At 36.8% G+C, this 16,856-nt stretch overlaps 8 protein-coding genes across 8 annotated transcripts; 4 read left to right on the forward strand and 4 right to left on the reverse strand.

Annotated features, from left to right (window-relative positions):
* Nucleotides 1-969: 969 nt before the first annotated feature.
* RO3G_03216 (CTP synthase) lies at nucleotides 970-2,725 on the reverse strand (the record flags this gene model as incomplete). Its single annotated transcript, XM_067657807.1, has 2 exons — nucleotides 970-2,498; nucleotides 2,557-2,725. 2 exons carry the CDS (start codon nucleotides 2,723-2,725, stop codon nucleotides 970-972), a joined length of 1,698 nt encoding a protein of 565 aa, XP_067513908.1.
* Nucleotides 2,726-2,935: 210 nt separating this feature from the next.
* RO3G_03217 (60S ribosomal protein L16) lies at nucleotides 2,936-3,831 on the forward strand (the record flags this gene model as incomplete). The annotated part of the gene is made up of 3 exons (XM_067657808.1): nucleotides 2,936-2,953; nucleotides 3,190-3,328; nucleotides 3,380-3,831. The coding sequence occupies 3 exons, from the start codon at nucleotides 2,936-2,938 to the stop codon at nucleotides 3,829-3,831; spliced, it is 609 nt and encodes a 202-aa protein (XP_067513909.1).
* Nucleotides 3,832-4,181: 350 nt separating this feature from the next.
* On the reverse strand, nucleotides 4,182-4,663 carry RO3G_03218 (uncharacterized protein; the record flags this gene model as incomplete). Its single annotated transcript, XM_067657809.1, has 2 exons — nucleotides 4,182-4,195; nucleotides 4,291-4,663. 2 exons carry the CDS (start codon nucleotides 4,661-4,663, stop codon nucleotides 4,182-4,184), a joined length of 387 nt encoding a protein of 128 aa, XP_067513910.1.
* A 312-nt stretch (nucleotides 4,664-4,975) lies between these two features.
* On the reverse strand, nucleotides 4,976-6,580 carry RO3G_03219 (uncharacterized protein; the record flags this gene model as incomplete). Its single annotated transcript, XM_067657810.1, has 7 exons — nucleotides 4,976-5,113; nucleotides 5,167-5,395; nucleotides 5,451-5,695; nucleotides 5,744-5,952; nucleotides 6,017-6,267; nucleotides 6,363-6,417; nucleotides 6,487-6,580. 7 exons carry the CDS (start codon nucleotides 6,578-6,580, stop codon nucleotides 4,976-4,978), a joined length of 1,221 nt encoding a protein of 406 aa, XP_067513911.1.
* A 2,194-nt stretch (nucleotides 6,581-8,774) lies between these two features.
* RO3G_03220 (uncharacterized protein) lies at nucleotides 8,775-9,854 on the forward strand (the record flags this gene model as incomplete). The annotated part of the gene is made up of 5 exons (XM_067657811.1): nucleotides 8,775-8,859; nucleotides 8,930-9,005; nucleotides 9,058-9,214; nucleotides 9,270-9,428; nucleotides 9,498-9,854. The coding sequence occupies 5 exons, from the start codon at nucleotides 8,775-8,777 to the stop codon at nucleotides 9,852-9,854; spliced, it is 834 nt and encodes a 277-aa protein (XP_067513912.1).
* Nucleotides 9,855-10,273: 419 nt separating this feature from the next.
* On the forward strand, nucleotides 10,274-14,605 carry RO3G_03221 (uncharacterized protein; the record flags this gene model as incomplete). The annotated part of the gene is made up of 2 exons (XM_067657812.1): nucleotides 10,274-12,011; nucleotides 12,075-14,605. The coding sequence occupies 2 exons, from the start codon at nucleotides 10,274-10,276 to the stop codon at nucleotides 14,603-14,605; spliced, it is 4,269 nt and encodes a 1,422-aa protein (XP_067513913.1).
* Nucleotides 14,606-14,688: 83 nt separating this feature from the next.
* On the reverse strand, nucleotides 14,689-15,080 carry RO3G_03222 (uncharacterized protein; the record flags this gene model as incomplete). Its single annotated transcript, XM_067657813.1, has 3 exons — nucleotides 14,689-14,777; nucleotides 14,904-14,914; nucleotides 14,980-15,080. 3 exons carry the CDS (start codon nucleotides 15,078-15,080, stop codon nucleotides 14,689-14,691), a joined length of 201 nt encoding a protein of 66 aa, XP_067513914.1.
* Nucleotides 15,081-15,630: 550 nt separating this feature from the next.
* On the forward strand, nucleotides 15,631-16,812 carry RO3G_03223 (uncharacterized protein; the record flags this gene model as incomplete). Its single annotated transcript, XM_067657814.1, has 7 exons — nucleotides 15,631-15,735; nucleotides 15,813-15,921; nucleotides 15,975-16,056; nucleotides 16,109-16,373; nucleotides 16,427-16,523; nucleotides 16,573-16,650; nucleotides 16,700-16,812. The coding sequence occupies 7 exons, from the start codon at nucleotides 15,631-15,633 to the stop codon at nucleotides 16,810-16,812; spliced, it is 849 nt and encodes a 282-aa protein (XP_067513915.1).
* Nucleotides 16,813-16,856: the final 44 nt, after the last annotated feature.

The raw sequence follows: 16,856 nt of genomic DNA on the forward strand, positions 1-16,856 counted from the left end.
CTGTAGAGTTTTTTAAAAGTACAATGCAAAGAGTAAAAGTGGCTGGATTAGAAACAATTATGGCAGAAAAACCAGAGCCAGTATATTGGACTGATATTGGTGGTCTTACAACTGCCAAACATCTTCTTGAGGAATCAGCTGTATGGATCTATAAACATGCAGAAGCTTATGAACGTCTCGGCATTCGTCCTTCTAAAGGATTGCTCCTGCATGGGCCTCCAGGAACCGGTAAAACTTTGCTTGCCAAGGCAGTAGCCACAGAATCCTCCGCCAATTTCTTAGCCATCAGTATACCTGACCTTATTAAAGGAGAAGTGGGAGAATCAGAAAAGGCTGTTTCTAGAATTTTTCAAACATCCGTTCGCTGCAGTCCATGTGTTGTATTCTTGGATGAACTGGAAGCTATTTTTTCATCAAGAGATGCTAGTGGAGATGTCGGAAAGAAGCTTATTTCCCAGTTTTTGATTGAAATGGACCATTTGGATAAGTCAAACGCAAGTGTGATTATACTGGGTGCAACCAATTATCCTGAAGCGATTGATGATTCCATCTTGAGACCAGGTCGACTGGATCGATTGATTTATATTGGCCCTCCTGATGTAGATGAAAGGGAACAAATCTTACAGGTATTAAAACAGTCAACAAAGCTGGATCCTTCAGTAGATCTCAAGAGAATAGCTCAGCTCTCAGAAGGCTATACTGGTGCAGATCTGAAAGCAGTTATCCGAAAAGCAGGTTTACTAGCATTAAAAAGCCAAGCAACATTTATCGCACAAGAACATATTGAATGTGCTCTTGATTCAATTAGTCCATCAAATAAATAAATAAAAAAAACAATTTTAGAATGCGCGTAAGTCTTGTAACAAGTATACAATGTACATTTTTTAATAAAAGTCTATTTCTTTTTTTTTTGGTTATTTTTTCATATTAAAAGTAAAGAGAAATTGAATAAAGAGTCTAAAATATTATTTACAAAGCAGCATCAAGTTGGCCAGTAGCAGCCAAAACGAGACCACGGAAAAGAGGAGAAGGTTTCAAAGGACGAGTGAGGTATTCAGGATGGTACTGACAACCAACGAAGTAAGGGTGATCCTCCATTTCGACAATTTCCATACGTTGACCGGTTTCGTCCTTACCAATAAATTTGAGACCAGCTGATTCAAACTTTTGGATATGTTCAGGGTTAACTTCATAACGATGACGATGACGTTCATCCACAGATGGTTGATTGTTATAAAGCTTACGGACACGAGAGTTTTCAGTGCCTTCTTGGAAGACAGTGGGACGAAGACCGAGACGCATAGTACCGCCCATATGCGTCTTTGAGATTTCAGGCATGTAGACAACAACAGGTGTAGGAGTGTCAGGGTTCATTTCAGCAGATTCGGCATCAGGCATACCACAAACATGACGAGCAAATTCAATAACAGCGATTTGCATACCCAAACAGATACCCAAGTAAGGAATCTTATTTTCACGAGCCCACTTGGCAGCCATAACCATACCGTCAATACCACGGTTACCAAAACCACCAGGCACAAGGATACCATCAGCAGAACACAAGTTTTGCCAAGATTCGTGGAACTTGATAGGGTCGGACTTGAGTGTTTCTGATTCCAGATCAGTAGCTTCAATCCATTTGATTTCAAGTTTACGCTTACAGGCAAGGGCAGCATGTTCAAGAGCTTTGTATACAGAAATGTAAGAATCATGAAGATCAGTGTACTTGCCAACAAGAGCAATGGTGACCTTTTCATGGAGGTGTTCGTAGCTGCCGGCTAAGGTAGTCCATTTTTTCCATAATTCTTCACCAGCCAAGCGACGATCATCAGGGATTTGGATGGAATCCAAGTTGAGACGGCGGCGGAAGAAATCAACAATGCCATTGTCACGCATTAAGATAGGAACGTGGTAAACAGAGGAAACATCTTGAACAGCCAAAACTTGCTCGGGGGCAACGTGACAGAACATGGAAATCTTAGAAGCAACGCTAGGGTCAAGAGGCTTTGAGGAACGACAAGCAATCAAGTCAGGAGAAAGACCAGCACCACGAAGATCACGGACACTCATTTGAGTAGGCTTGGTCTTTTGTTCACCAACAGAGCCAACAACAGGAACCAAGGAGACATGAATCAAGCAAAAGTTGTCATGACCAACACGGAATTGGAATTGACGCATAGCTTCAACAAAAGGAGCTGATTCAATATCGCCTACTGTTCCACCCAATTCAATAATACAAACATCAGGCTTTTCTCCAGATTCGTCAATAGGCATTTCAGCAACACGTTCGACCCAGTTTTGAATGGCATCAGTAACATGAGGAACCACTTGAACTGTTTTACCAAGATAATCTCCTTTACGTTCCTTTTCAATGACTTCCTTGTAGATTTTACCAGTAGTAATATTGTTGATACGGCTTAATTCAACATCAAGGAAACGTTCATAGTTTCCTAAATCCAAATCAACCTCACCACCATCATTCAAAACAAATACCTCACCTATTATTACATGATTAAATATCACAACCAATTTTCTCTTTTCATTATTGCTATCTACCGTGGTCTAAAGGACTCATCAAACCAGCATCAATGTTAAGATAAGGATCAATTTTGATAGCTGTCACACGAAGACCCAAAGTCTTCAAAAGAGTACCAGTACTTGAGGCAATGACACCTTTACCAATACCAGAAATAACACCACCAGAAACAATGATATACTTGGTCATCCTTTTATATTTTATTTTCTGGGGGAGTAAAAAAAAAAAAATTAAAATTCTTTTCTTTTGAATTAAAAAAAAAGTGACTCCAAGTATCTAAGCCACATAATACTTGCGGTGCAAGAAAAATTGAATAAGCCACAAAGAACTCTGGAAATAAAACATTCGTATTACTTTAAAAATTTTTGTTCCTTCTCTCTTTTTATCTCCATTTCAAAGATGTCAACTTTCGAAAAGGTATGCAGTATCCCCCTCTTCCTTCACATGTATTCTCAAGCGCAGTGAGAGAAACGAAACAGAAAGATACTTTTCGGTCGAGAACTGGTTTAGAAAAAAAAAGAAAAAAAAAAATTAAAAAACTCGTTAAATGCACCGCTTGTTCAACTTTTCTGAATCTCTTTTTCTGTTACTGCAAATGGGATGTTGTGTGGGTACGCGTGAGTAGCAGGTGTACTAACCTTGTATAAAAATAGGTTGTTGTTATTGACGGTAAGGGTCACCTTCTCGGTCGTCTTGCTTCCATCATTTCCAAGCAAGCCCTCAACGGTCAAAAGGTCGTTGTTGTTCGTTGTGAAGAATTGAATGTCTCTGGTGAATTCTTCCGTAACAAGTGTAAGTAACCTTTAATGTACGTGTATATGTGTTTAACATTTTTTATTACAGTAAAGTACCACGCCTACCTTAACAAGCGTTGTCTTGTCAACCCCACCCGTGGTCCCTTCCACTTCCGTGCTCCTTCTCGTATCCTGTACAAGGCCATCCGCGGTATGATTCCCCACAAGACCGCTCGTGGTGCTGCTGCTTTGGACCGCATCAAGCTTTTCGAAGGTGTCCCTGCTCCCTATGACCGTGTTAAGCGTATGGTTGTTCCCGACGCTCTCCGTGTCCTTCGCCTCAAGCCCGGACGTAAGTACACCACCATTGGTCGTATCTCTCACGAAGTTGGCTGGAAGTACCAAGACATTGTTGCCAAGCTCGAAGAAAAGCGTAAGGCCAAGTCTGCTGCTTACTATCAACGCAAGGTTGCCCTTGCTGCCATCCAAAAGAAGGCTGTTGAAGCCAAGGCTGAATCTGTCAAGGAAATTAACTCTTCCATTGCTGCCCTCGGTTACTAAATTATAAATAAAAAGATTCTCTTTATTTGTGTTTAAGAAATGATAAACAGTGCGATAGCAGCGTGTATATCCAGTCTAGGAGACCTTGCTTGTGCTGTATACGGGGTATACTACTCTTTTGATAATTCGAGGCTGTATTATTGTTGCCTGGTAAACAATTGAGGATGTCATGAATCATATTATTCTGAAGATCAGGGTTCATGCGCCATAAGAGTATTTCTTGACTATCATCCATATCAATAGTGACATCTTGAGTCTCATCTCGATATACTAATTGCATACACAACACGCCCTTTAGTAGTCGGATATAAGCCTCCAAAGCATCCTCATTATTTTGAGTAAGTATGTACTCAGTCATAGGCCACTCCATTAAATAGTCTTTATGAGCCAGTTGACATCTCAAAAACCCTCTTAGTCCATTTATAAATGGCACTGAGCCTAGATCGGCCTTATGTGTACTTGCAAATTCCTTGACCAGTGCCAGCCGCTGAGGATGAGTAAGTTCAGAAAGAGGTTGAATCTCTGTGAGTGTTTGTTTCAAGTGCCTTTTGAGTTGCTCTTGTCGATGAACATGCCACTCAGTGCGAGCTATTTTCTTGATCTCGGATAAACGAACCAATGCTTCGGAAGAAAGTATGAATTTCTCAGGAGAAGATTGAGTACAGCCAATGTCGCAAAGATACTGTTGGTATTCGGGTTGTTGGGTTGTCCAAACATAACCTTCAGGTACTGAAGTCTTGCAACCTTCTACAAATAAAACAAAATCATTGGCTACTGTGTCATTGTCAAATGCTCTTAAACAGAGTTGTTGCCAAGTCTGTTCAGGGTTCATTTTTAAAAATAAATAAAAAGAAATGGTGCAACATGATTTTATTTTTTTTTCTTAGAAAGTTCGAGTGAATGATCCTAATAGAAGTCTCAAGACTTCTTTTTATTTTTTATTATTGCGTTAGGATAAAAGGCAAAAAGGAAAGTGAAGGGAAAGTGTGGATTCTAAAATGAGCGAAAAAAAAAGAAAAAAAAAAAAGTAAGAGAGAGGATTGCCATAAGAGATAACAGTGAATAACATATGGAAAAAAAAAGAAAGTCTTATTGGCAAAAAAGGAGAGTAAAAAAAAAAAAAAAAGAAAAAAAAATAAATAGATTAAGAACGTCTGATTCTTTGTTTGACTTTGCTAAGTTGAGAGTCCACTTGATCCAACATGGCTTCAAGTTCTTCTTTACGTCTCCTTGATTGAGGCCCACCGCCGCTTAATGGGATTTTCGAATAAGAAGATTGAAGCTGTATTTACAAAGAGTTAAATGACGAATAATAAAATAAGCCTTTTTTTTTACCTTTTCTTTTTCTTTTGTAAGCTTCATTAATTGGTTATCAATCTCTTTCTCTTGATCCTTCTTTACGCGGTAATCGCTATCAATAGGTTGTGGAGTACCATAAGGAGTACTAGAAGTAGAGGCAGAAGGTATAGGTAAACTGCTGTTACTTGGTATAGGCGAGCAGCACAAGTCTTCTTCTTGCTTTGGTTGAAATTGTGGTGATCCATTGGGTGTATGGTATGAAGCACTATTAGAATATTTAGTTTATATTCATTCTATTATTACTATTATTATTATTTTACTTTTGGGCATGTTTACTTTCCGCTGCTGCTGCTGCTGCTGCTGCTGCCGCTGCAGCGGCAGAGGCTGTGACACGACTCAGTTCTGCGGCATGAGATTGGATTAGTTGATCCATTGTCAATTTTAGAGATTCTAATTGATCTTTTGTTGTATTTAGCTCGAAATTTAATCTTCTTATTTCTTTGTCTTTGGATGAAATATCATTCATTAGTTCTTTCTTCTCTATTTGGCATTCGTTCAAATGATTCTGTTAAAATTATTAGCTTTATATTGGGATTATCAAAATAGCAATTACCTCAAACTCTGCTTTGTATTGATCTACTGCAAATGATTGATCTCTTGCATTATCAGCATTTGCCTTCATTTTATCCATCAAGACATTAAGGTCTTCAAGTTGTCTTTGATTTTTGGCTCTTTCGTCTTCCAATTGCTGCAATAAATCTGATTTTTCTGCATATAATTCATCCACAGTTGATCCAAGATAGTCTAAATCTTTGGTAATGGCTATTTGAATAGGAGAGGGGAGAATTAAAATTCAGCTCATTAATAATTTAAAAAAAGAATTTACCTTCTTTTTGTTTTCTTAGCGTATCAATTATCACCTTTTCTTTTTCAAGTGTCTCTTTTAATTGATCAATTTCTTCTTGTAGCTTTGTTGCTTGATCATTCTTGACATTGGATTCGGTCGGAGTCAACGTGTCATTGTTGTTTTTAGGCAAACCGTCATCCACTGGCTCGTTATGATTCACGTGTTGCTCAGTGTTGGATTGTTTTGGTATACTTCCATGAGGTACTGGAGGGGGTTTATCTACAGTGTTACTATGTTGTCTTTTATGCTGTGAATAATATGAATTATTACTATTGTTCAAGTATTACTTTTTTGGGCATCGTTTTTAATCTTATTTTTTTATTACCTAAATCTTCTTTGACTTTTCAAAGAATTGGTATCTTGTTTCTCTTCTTGAAATGCTATAAAAAAAGAAAAGAGAAAGAAAACAATACGTTAGCTCTTCTTTTCCTTACTTCACTTTCACAAACCTGCTTCAGATCTTAAAGAAACGTTTGAAGCTTTATGCTTTCCTAATCCCAGTTTCTTCCAAAAAGAAGATTTTTCTTTATTATTTTTAGACATAATAAAAAGAAGAAGAAAGCGTAAGGAGCTAAAAAAAAATAGAAAGAGAGAGAAAGAGGAATAAAAGGATAAGAGAAAAAGAGAAGGAGTCAAAAAAAAAAAAAATGAAAAAGTAAGGTGTTATTGTGACATGTGTAACGGGTAAAGAATGAACTCAGTTTATAGACAAACTAAACAATAAAAGAAGACGAAGAAGCAAATAAGAATGAAGATGAAACTTAATCTTCTTGTAAATTAAATTACTGTAACGCTTTTATAAAGTAACTAAATTTCATTTTTATTATTTATTCAAAATGTGTGATTCATTACTTTTATTGTTTATCTAACATTTTCTTTGTGCTTCTTGAATCCCTTTATCAAGCACAAAAAAGATCAACAAGCACCTTCTCTTAAGCCTCATTTTTTAGAGTAACTTTTTATAGAACAAAACAATTGCTGGAACGTAAGTTTTGATATAGCAAAGAGCAAAACTATGGATATTTGAAAAGCTTTAATAAATAAGGAAAACATGGCATTGTTTTTATTACATTTAATTGTCTATAGCTTTCAATAAGGCAAAAAGGGCAATTTAGCTTTTTATGTACAAGAACGAGCTACCTACTTTTATAGAATGTTTTATTCACAAGTCAGAACCATTCTCCCTGTTTCATGCGACACCCTTTATTACCCTTTATTATATAATTAAAAGGTGTTGAAACTTGTAATAGCTCAAAGGGTGTAACATGTATTGTCTCCCAATAAAATTATTTGTTTGTCTTCTGAGGTTAAACTTTAGTTGTACATTTTGAGTGTGCAAATGGAGTAAAATCATAGTCAAAAGGTTAACCCCTAAATACTTCCATTTTTTATGCAGTACATGATATCCATAATAACTCGTAAGGCGTTATTCCTTCAATACGGTCTTTAGGCTTTTTATGGCGCACATTATATCCATATCAGCTCATATGTTTCATTCAATGGTAGACTGTAACAGGTACCACTTGAAATCGTAAATGGGTTTTAATACGAAGAGAGAATGTAAAGTATTAGGAATCAATTTTTTTTTTTCAAGGATAAGAAGAATAACTATATTTATAAAGGAGCTCTTGAGACAGTTGAAGTCTTCAGTGGCTTTAGGAAATCTTTACAATTCTTTTCAAAATGAGCAATAAAATGTGAAACTAATTGTCTAATGTTATTTATATTTTTTTGAGCAATTGAATTCTTTTACAAAAGTTGCTACAATATTCATGTATTTTTTTCGAGCAAAACATTTCTAGAATCCAAGAAACAAAATTGTTCGTAATTCCCTTTATTAGCTCATGTTGAAAGCTAATTTTAAGAAAAGGATAATTTCCAGGAGCTAGTAAATCCCCTGATTCATCCAAAGCCTAAGATGAGTACATGATTCATTAGCAATACAAAGACATTTCTTCTTCTTAATAAATACAAGCCACTTTATGTATTCAAGTAAAAAGAGACCTCTTAAGAGGATTATCATAAGAGCTTAAAGCTATTTAATATCAAAACTAACATTTTACGATACCCGGCTATTAAAGCAGAAAATTATGAGAATGACGTGGGTGGTTAAACGGTTACTGCTCTAATCTTGTCTTTTAAAAAATAGCTAGTCTTGATCAGACAAGACCCATTTAGAATGCTTACTGAACTGTAAATATAATGTATATGAAAAGCATAACCAAATGAGAAATGTGATAATCGACTGTTAACAGAAATAGAGATGCAATATAAAACAATATTGGCTATAAAGAAGAATCATTGAATATATCAAATACAATAGAAATCAAAAGGTAAGGCTTTTAAGGAGAACAAACCGATGATTGCTAATTGAATATCTCAACACTTGATTGAAACAAGAGATAAAATGACCTCATAAATTTAGTTTTATTGTTCTAATTTTGCGAAAAATGTTTTCTTTCACTACATTTACTGTGCATTTTAAATGAATTCTATGAATGAAATAATATTATGAGTTTTCCTTTAAAAGAACAAAGATGAAGAAAACAAAGTGGTTATGTTTTAAAATTGGATTTGCCCAATACTGTAAAAGTCAACACAAAATTTGGGTTTCAATCTCACATGCTGATTTGTTAATCCTATTCCCCCAATAATTTGGATTTTGTTTTGGTTCCTTTTTTTTTAAGAGCCCCCCTTCCTCTCTCTTTCTTTTTTTTTTTTTTTTTTTTTTTTCAACATGAGTACTGTACAAGGCTTCTTACCCTACATCATTTCTGCTGCTATTGCGGCTGGTACTGTTTACTTCTTTGCCAACAAGAAGAGTAAGTTAATGAATTAAATAAAAAAAAAAATACGAAACAATAGTTTGACATTTCAAAAAAAATTTACCAGGTGATGTGTTGGATGCCAAAGTATACAAAAAGTTCAAGTTGGCAGAAAAAATTGTTATTTCCCATAACACTGCAATGTAATGAAAAGCAAAAATAAGCTTGGATAGGCTTTAACCCTGTTTATATTAGTTATCGTTTTGCTCTGCCTCGTAAGGATGCCGTTTTGGGCCTTCCTATCGGTCAACACGTTTCAGTTATGGCTGAAATCAATGGAAAGCAAATCTCTCGTAGTTACACACCTACCAGTTCAAATGATGATCGTGGCCACTTTGATTTGTTAGTCAAGGTAAAGATATATAACAACGAACCATGATGAATAGAACTAAATGTCCATTTTATAGTCTTATCCTTCCGGTAATATTTCTAGATTATTCAGTGAATTAAAGATTGGTGATGAATTATCTGTACGTGGCCCCAAGGGTAACTTTATTTACACACCCAACATGTGTAGAGCTATTGGTATGATTGCTGGTGGTACTGGTATTACCCCCATGCTTCAGGTAATGAAAAGTTTTTTTTTTTTTTTTTTTAAAAAAAAATGAGGTGCAATGACTAAGGGTATGCGATAGATTATCCATGCTATTGTAAAGAATCCCGCTGATAAAACGAAAGTTAACCTTATTTTCGGCAATGTGACTGAAGAAGATATTTTGCTTCGTGATGAATTGGAAGAAATCGCAAAGAAGCATGAAAACATCTCTGTCTATCACGTATTGAACACACCACCCGAAAATTGGACCCAAGGTTCTGGCTTTGTTACTGCTGACATGATCAAGGAACAATGTCCTGCTCCTGCAAATGACATCAAGGTCTTGCTTTGTGGTCCTTTACCTATGATTAAAGCAATGACAGAACACTTGGTTGATTTGGGTTATGATAAACCTCGTGCTGTTAGTCAACTTTCTGATCAAGTATTCAAGTTTTAATTTATACATAAAAAAATAAAAAGGATGGTTTGCAGTCACACATAACTGTGTCTTGGCTGACGGTTTGAGTTTCATGTGTTTTATGTGTTGTGTATTTTTTTTTTTTTACATAATTCTTCATGTCGAGTAATTCACAAAAACCTTCAACAGCAACTTCAGCGAGTAATAGCAATAGTTGGTTAAGCAATATACTCAGACCTCGTGCTTCGTCTGTTTCAATAGAATCATGTCTCAATATAACAAATAGCGATCCTTCACGGCCACTCGATGCTCGACCTATCTTGCCCTTATTGTCCGCTTCACAGTCATTAACATCTCGTTGCAAGCATCTCTTTTCTTTTTCCGAATTGTGCAAAAGCTATAAATTTACTCACTTGGAAAATGTATTTTTTATTGTCCAAGATATTCTTGAACCCAACATGCCTCGTGAAGCTCGACATGTAGTGTTTGAATTCATGTTGGCCTGTATTATGGGCCAGTATACAGAATTAGGGATGGCCAGAGTCACTTTTTATGCTTCACTCAAGAATTATTCAAACTGGGACGACTTTTCAGACATGTACCGAGTTTTGTACGCTTTGTGCAAAGGTGGAAGAGATATTTCTGGTTTTGAAAAAAATATCAGCAAATTATTGATACACTGGCTAGACACATCAATAGAACGACATTACAAAAATGGTACTACAATATCTGATACACCACAACCAATACCCTACTTGAGTGATCTATTACATTTATTAACAGTTACTGCCAAATTTAATTTTGCATTATTTGAAGAACACGAAGTCACTTTTATGATTCATGCCACTCACAAGGCCTTTTTCGCTTCTTCTCATTCGAATGATATCGAGGCCTGTCTTGAATTTGCTGATATTGTAGTTAGATATCGATTTGTACCCTTTGACGGTTTGAAGCCATTCTTAGACATCATATCCGTATCTGCAACTCTACTAGACCAAAGCAAGTACTGGTCCATCTTTCAAAACCTCTTACGATCACATTGTGCTCACTCGGCAATACTCACTCTCTGTAAATCCTTGGATGAAAAGCAACTTGACACACATACTGTAGCATTGATGAAGGGAGCCGCTGTATTGCTAAGTGAAACAGCTTGGGGAAAAACAGGAGGAAAATCAGAAGCTTATATGGTGGTAGATTCAGTTATCTTAATGTACTTTAAACGTGCAGTATCCCATGACAATGACGCTGTAAACACAGCCATTTTGAAAGCCCTCATGCTAGCTATTCAATCGACAGAGAATACGCTGAGTTTCATGGATTGGGACCTCGCTTGGGATTCAATTGATCGATGTATACTTTTTATATTGAAAATGACAGATTATAACTGTAATGATGATATTCACCTCTTTGATTTTCAAAAAGACACAACATCATTTGAACTCAAAACTGTATCTCAATTTTCCCAACTGGCAAACACCATCATCAAGATGTATACAGAAAAGACATACAATGGTCCCATAAGTCGTTTGATGCAAGCTCTCTATCAACTGCGTGGATACTGTTCCGACAACACCGCCTTGCTCCTCATGGATTATTATGTGACAGAACATTGTTTGCTACCTTCGACTGATCATTGGTTAGATTTACTCAAGGAAATGGCCAAGACATTCTTCATTCACAGTCGTGTATCTCCCACGGTTCGCTTAAAGATGTTGCAGATTGTGAACGATGTGTGTACGTTTGTAAAGGACTTTTATTCTGAGGTCATTTACGAATCGCTTGTGATTGATATGATGCAAGGTTTTTCATCCGAAACCAATACAGAGATTCAGCAAGCTGGTATTGATTTGCTGGTGTCCTCTTTGTCTGATTGTCATAACGATGTCATCTTTGATCAGTTAATCTCTATCCTTGCTGACTGTGCTCGGTGTCGCTGTAGCTCTATTGTTGATCACGCCAAAGAAACGAGCTATTGTATTGGTGTACCTGCTATGTGCGGTATCTCAGAGTTATTTGAAAATCTGCTACTAGCATCCAATGGCAAGTTGTGTGAAAAGACGTTTCGTGTGATTACGGACATTGCTAATGATAGCTCTGATTTGACATGTCCTTATGGCGGTCCAAAAATTGTTGCTTTAGACTTATTGTTAAGACTGAGATGTCCTACGAATCATCATCTTCATTTAATACAAGACAGTAAGATTTTCGATTTTTATTGAATCAAAACATAGTTAACATGTCACTCTATTTTTATGTTAGATATTGTAGAAGATCAACATACAATAATTCACAATTCTAGAGCACAGATAAAAAAAAGAAAAGAAGAGAAAGAGAAAAGACGAAAGGCAGATAGCCTTCTGTTGGGTCCACCAAGAAGTCAACTGCAACAGCAGCAGGGACAAGATCAACCACCGAAAGAGCCTGTTTTTTATCCCAATCCTAACCTTGTTTCTTACAACTCCAATGAAGAAGACAAGACAACGGCCTTAAATATTGATGAGATGCTAAAGGCCTACATTCATATCATTTCTGCTTCACCCAACTGGTATGTGATCTTATTCTTATTAAAGAGACTTCCTCAGCAACTGAGCAACAAGCATCTCTTTTGCGGCGCCTCGCCTTCCATCAATAAATTACGCAAATACCTTGTCAAATGGACAAGTAATCGCAAATTCCTGGAAAATGTGACCAATCTACCTACAAACATCAAACGCAATGATCTTAATGTATACGCCTACAATCTACTCACGATTTTAATATCCTATCGTCGTATCTTTACCGACCCTAAGCAAGATCAAGATGAAATCGTGTATGCGTTTTATGTAGGTATCATGCAAGTTACAGCGGCTACACGGCTTTGTATTAATTCCTTGGCCGTTTGCTGCTATGAAATGCCACTGTCTGTGACCAAGATGCTGAACGAGATTTTGCAGCGCATGTCTCAAATAATTTCAGTAAGCAGTGTATCAGTACACATCTTGGAATTCTTATCTGGACTTGCAAGGCTACCAAACTTGTATGCCAATTTTACAGGTGACATGTACAAGCCTGTCTTTGCCATCACTCTTAATTATTTGCAGCACTCAAGGTCTCAACAGCAACAAGGACAGTCTTCCCCCATGGCGTCTCCTTTACTTTCCAGTGGGCCCAATAGTACCCTTAACTCACCCATATCCCCAGCCACAGATCCTGGTCAAGGAGCTCTTAAGCAATATGTCCTTGTGATGGCCTACATGGTAATTACTGTATGGTTTACATCTATACCCTTACGTGAACGACAAAAGCACGTTCCGTTCATCATTCAGCGCTTATTAGGTGGCAATGCCAGAGCGATTGATGAGCAAACCTATACCTGTATCGACATGCTCTCACGGTTCTCTTTTGCTGATGTGGATCTGGCTCCCGAGAAATCAATTGTTTCCAAGATTTTGATGGGAGATGATGAGAGCGGTAATAGTGGCTCTCTCAAGCAGCAAAGCCAAAAGACTTGGATCTATGGGCATACTCTGCTTACCTTGCGTACGGCTAAATCAGTTGGCTGGGTTGAAGCTACGGTGCGTCGTCCGTCGGGTACGATATCTATGATGTGCTATGTAGAAAACAAAATGAAATCAAATGAGATTGATTATAAAACCCTTCCTGCTTTACTGATGATGCAGTATCAGCCTGATTTGTTAGCAAACAAAATAATGAATCAAGAAGAGCACGAGGAGAAGGAAGGAGAAGAAGCGGTAGATGATCAACAGTCATCAGAGGAGGCCATTGGCAACATATTGTCTGAACCCGCAACACAGTTATCTAGTAGCAGTATTCAAAGCATTTCTCATCTTCGTAAAACGGACGTATCTATAGATCCTGGCTTCTTGTACCTTCAGTTGAATAATTACCCTGATCTAACCCGTAGCATCGAGATCTCTCCACCCTTACCCAATGACGAATCTACCGCACGCACATTGGCCACCTTTGATCGTATCCCGGTCGTTGATTTCCACAAGATCGGCGTGCTTTACGTCGGCAAGGGACAACGGCATGAGGTCGAGATCTTGGCCAACACATACGGATCTCCTGATTATGTTCGTTTCTTGAATGCTCTTGGTACGATTGAGAGGTTGCGCAGGCGCACAGGCAATTCGGGAGGACTGGACCGAGAGGCTGATATTGATGGACGCTTTGCGTACTTTTGGAAGGATGATGTGACCGAGGTTGTGTTTCATATCGCGACCTTGATGCCCACTCATCTTGACCGCGATCCTCAATGCAGTGCGAAAAAGCGACATATCGGTAATGATTATGTGACGATTGTCTATAATGACTCTGGTATGGACTATGTCTTTGATACCTTGCCTTCCCAATTTAATTTTATCAACATCGTCGTCTCACCTCACTCCATCTCAACCGAGGCCATCTCGCCCACACACGCCTTGGCCGGTGCCGAAAATACCTTTTTCAAAGTAGAGATGCAACGACGACCGGACATGCCCGATATTGGCCCGCTTCATGAACCCAAATTAGTCTCGGCCCAGTCATTACCTGCCTTTGTACGTCAAGCAGCAATTCATGCGAATATCTTTGCTCAAGTGTTTTGGCAGTCGGCAGGTGCAAAACGTGAATATGTCACTCACTGGCGAGAAAGATTAAGACAAATCATGCGAGTGAAAGAAAGACTGGCAGGCAAAATAAACAGTGCTGGATCAACTCCTAATTCAACGCCAAACCCTAATAATACTAGTGCTACAGGCAAGACAGGTTACCCTGTTGAAGCATTGCTTGATTTTACAAAATATACGTGAAAATAAAAAAAAAAAGATGTTTTGCTTTTCTCTTTATTTGATGGATGATAAACATTATGTACATATACTTTATAGTATTGCTTTTATTCTTGATTTCTTTGTTTGACGAAAACTGGTAATTTCATATGAGGAGTTAGTAAGCGAGGTTCTGAACGTACAACTGATCCAATAGCTACAAAAATAGAAAATTAAAACACTTGTAAAATGATACGCCACAGATACAAACACATAAAGAAGCCAAAAGAAGCAGCTGAACCAACCATGTATTGACTCAGCAGGGAAATAGGGCTCTTATTACCTGGACCAAATCTAAGCAATCATAAATTCGTTTGTGTTTCTACTCCCATTTTTATGCAAATGTAATTTTTTTTTACCGTATTAAACTAATACTTCCAAAAACAAATCCAATACATAAACCTACAGTGCCACCCATGGCAGCACCCATTTTCATTTTGTCAAATGCAGAAGGCTCCATTTTGATAAACTAAAGAAAAGAAAAAAAAAATGCTACTTGAACATTCATTAAAGTCACACGCGTTACTCAAAAAATACAGAACTAATTTTTTTATTGTTTATTTTGGCTAGCATGAAAGGAGAAGAAAGTGAATGATCAATTGACGTTTCTTGTACAATTAAAACTTATAATTAGATAGTGTATACTATACGTATATGACACTACACAGAATAATCACCATATGTATATTGACAGATTTGTTTTTGAAAAAAGAAAAGCTTATAATTCCGACGTGTTAACGTCACAATCGCTTATTTAAAAATATCCACAAATTTTGTACCTATTTCAATAAGGAATAGAGTTTACACCTTTTTCTTCACATACATAAAAAGAAGAAAAAAGCACATTCAAAAACAAATCAAGCAGCTCTTTTGTTTTATTTTTTTTTATCAACACTTTTGCTATTTGATATTTAATAACTTAATTCTTCAACACTAATTATTTTTTGTACCCACCTTTTTTTTTTTCTGAATTCAAAAAAAAAAATCTCATCAAAACAAGAAAGCAATCAATGACTGAATCTCAACAATCGACTTCTTCCTATCGCGTGAAACTTTATGAACTTGTTGATGGTAATTGGACAGATAGGGGTACCGGAAAATGCTATTACAAAATGGTAAATTTCACCTTATAAAAAAAAAGAGAGACGCGCTTGTTTAATAGGCTTAAAAAATTTTTTATCATAAATAATAGGGTAGTGAAGGTAAAACAGATGAGCTTCATGTTGTATCTGAAGAGGATGAAGGTGTTGCGCTTTTAGTATCCCCTGTGATAAAATCAAACATGTATCAAAAGCAAAAAGGTAAGTCTAGGATTGATTGGAATGGAAACAAAGTTATTTAATACTTCACATAGATACATTGATCCTTTGGACTGAGAGAGATCAGCGTGAATATGCTGTTAGTTTTCAAGACCCTTTATCTTGTCAGCGCATCTGGTATGAAAACAAACAAAGCGGAAGTAGGTTTGATTGTTAAACCCTATTATAGGAATAGTTTTGGAGAACGCGGCATGGTTGACCGTGATTCAATGGATGATGATGAAAAGGACAAGATGATGGATGAAGATGAACTTGATGCAGAGGTAGTGACTGATAATAATGAGGTTGCAGTGAACGCATCGAAATCAACAAACTATGAATATTACAAGTTACCTGAACCCACCTTGAACAATATGAAGTCAATAATTGAGACTTTAGACGATGTACGCTATTCACGCGACAAAGATAGATTTGCAGAATATATTATGGATGAAGTAATAGAGATTATATACAAAGTATACCATTTATTTATATTCAACAATGATAGGATTACATTGAAAAATTAGTACCAATATTTAACGAGTGTGAAGACTTGGAAGCCTATAATGAGATTCACATTATTTATGACTTATTATTACACATATGTAAGTCTATATTTTATATTCTATTGCATCCAATGCTAACGTTTTATAGTAAACTTGAATGATCAAAATATCATTGAACACGTTGTGAATGAAGAATTGATCATGTCAATCATGGGCATACTAGAATGTAAGGTACTATAAACACAAAAATACATGTTATTAACCAATAACTGTAGATGATCCCCAGACACCTCACGCAAAGACACGGCACAGAGCATTCATTCGATCAAAAGGAAGTAGTAGAGATCACGTTGAAGAGCTTGACGATGAAGAATTATTAAAGAGATGACGGAAACATTCCGTTTGAGATATCTTCATAATGTGCTTACCAAT

Source organism: Rhizopus delemar, genomic scaffold (assembly GCF_000149305.1).
Source record: "Rhizopus delemar RA 99-880 supercont3.2 genomic scaffold, whole genome shotgun sequence".
In the NCBI taxonomy this organism is placed as follows: Eukaryota; Fungi; Mucoromycota; class Mucoromycetes; order Mucorales; family Rhizopodaceae; genus Rhizopus; species Rhizopus delemar.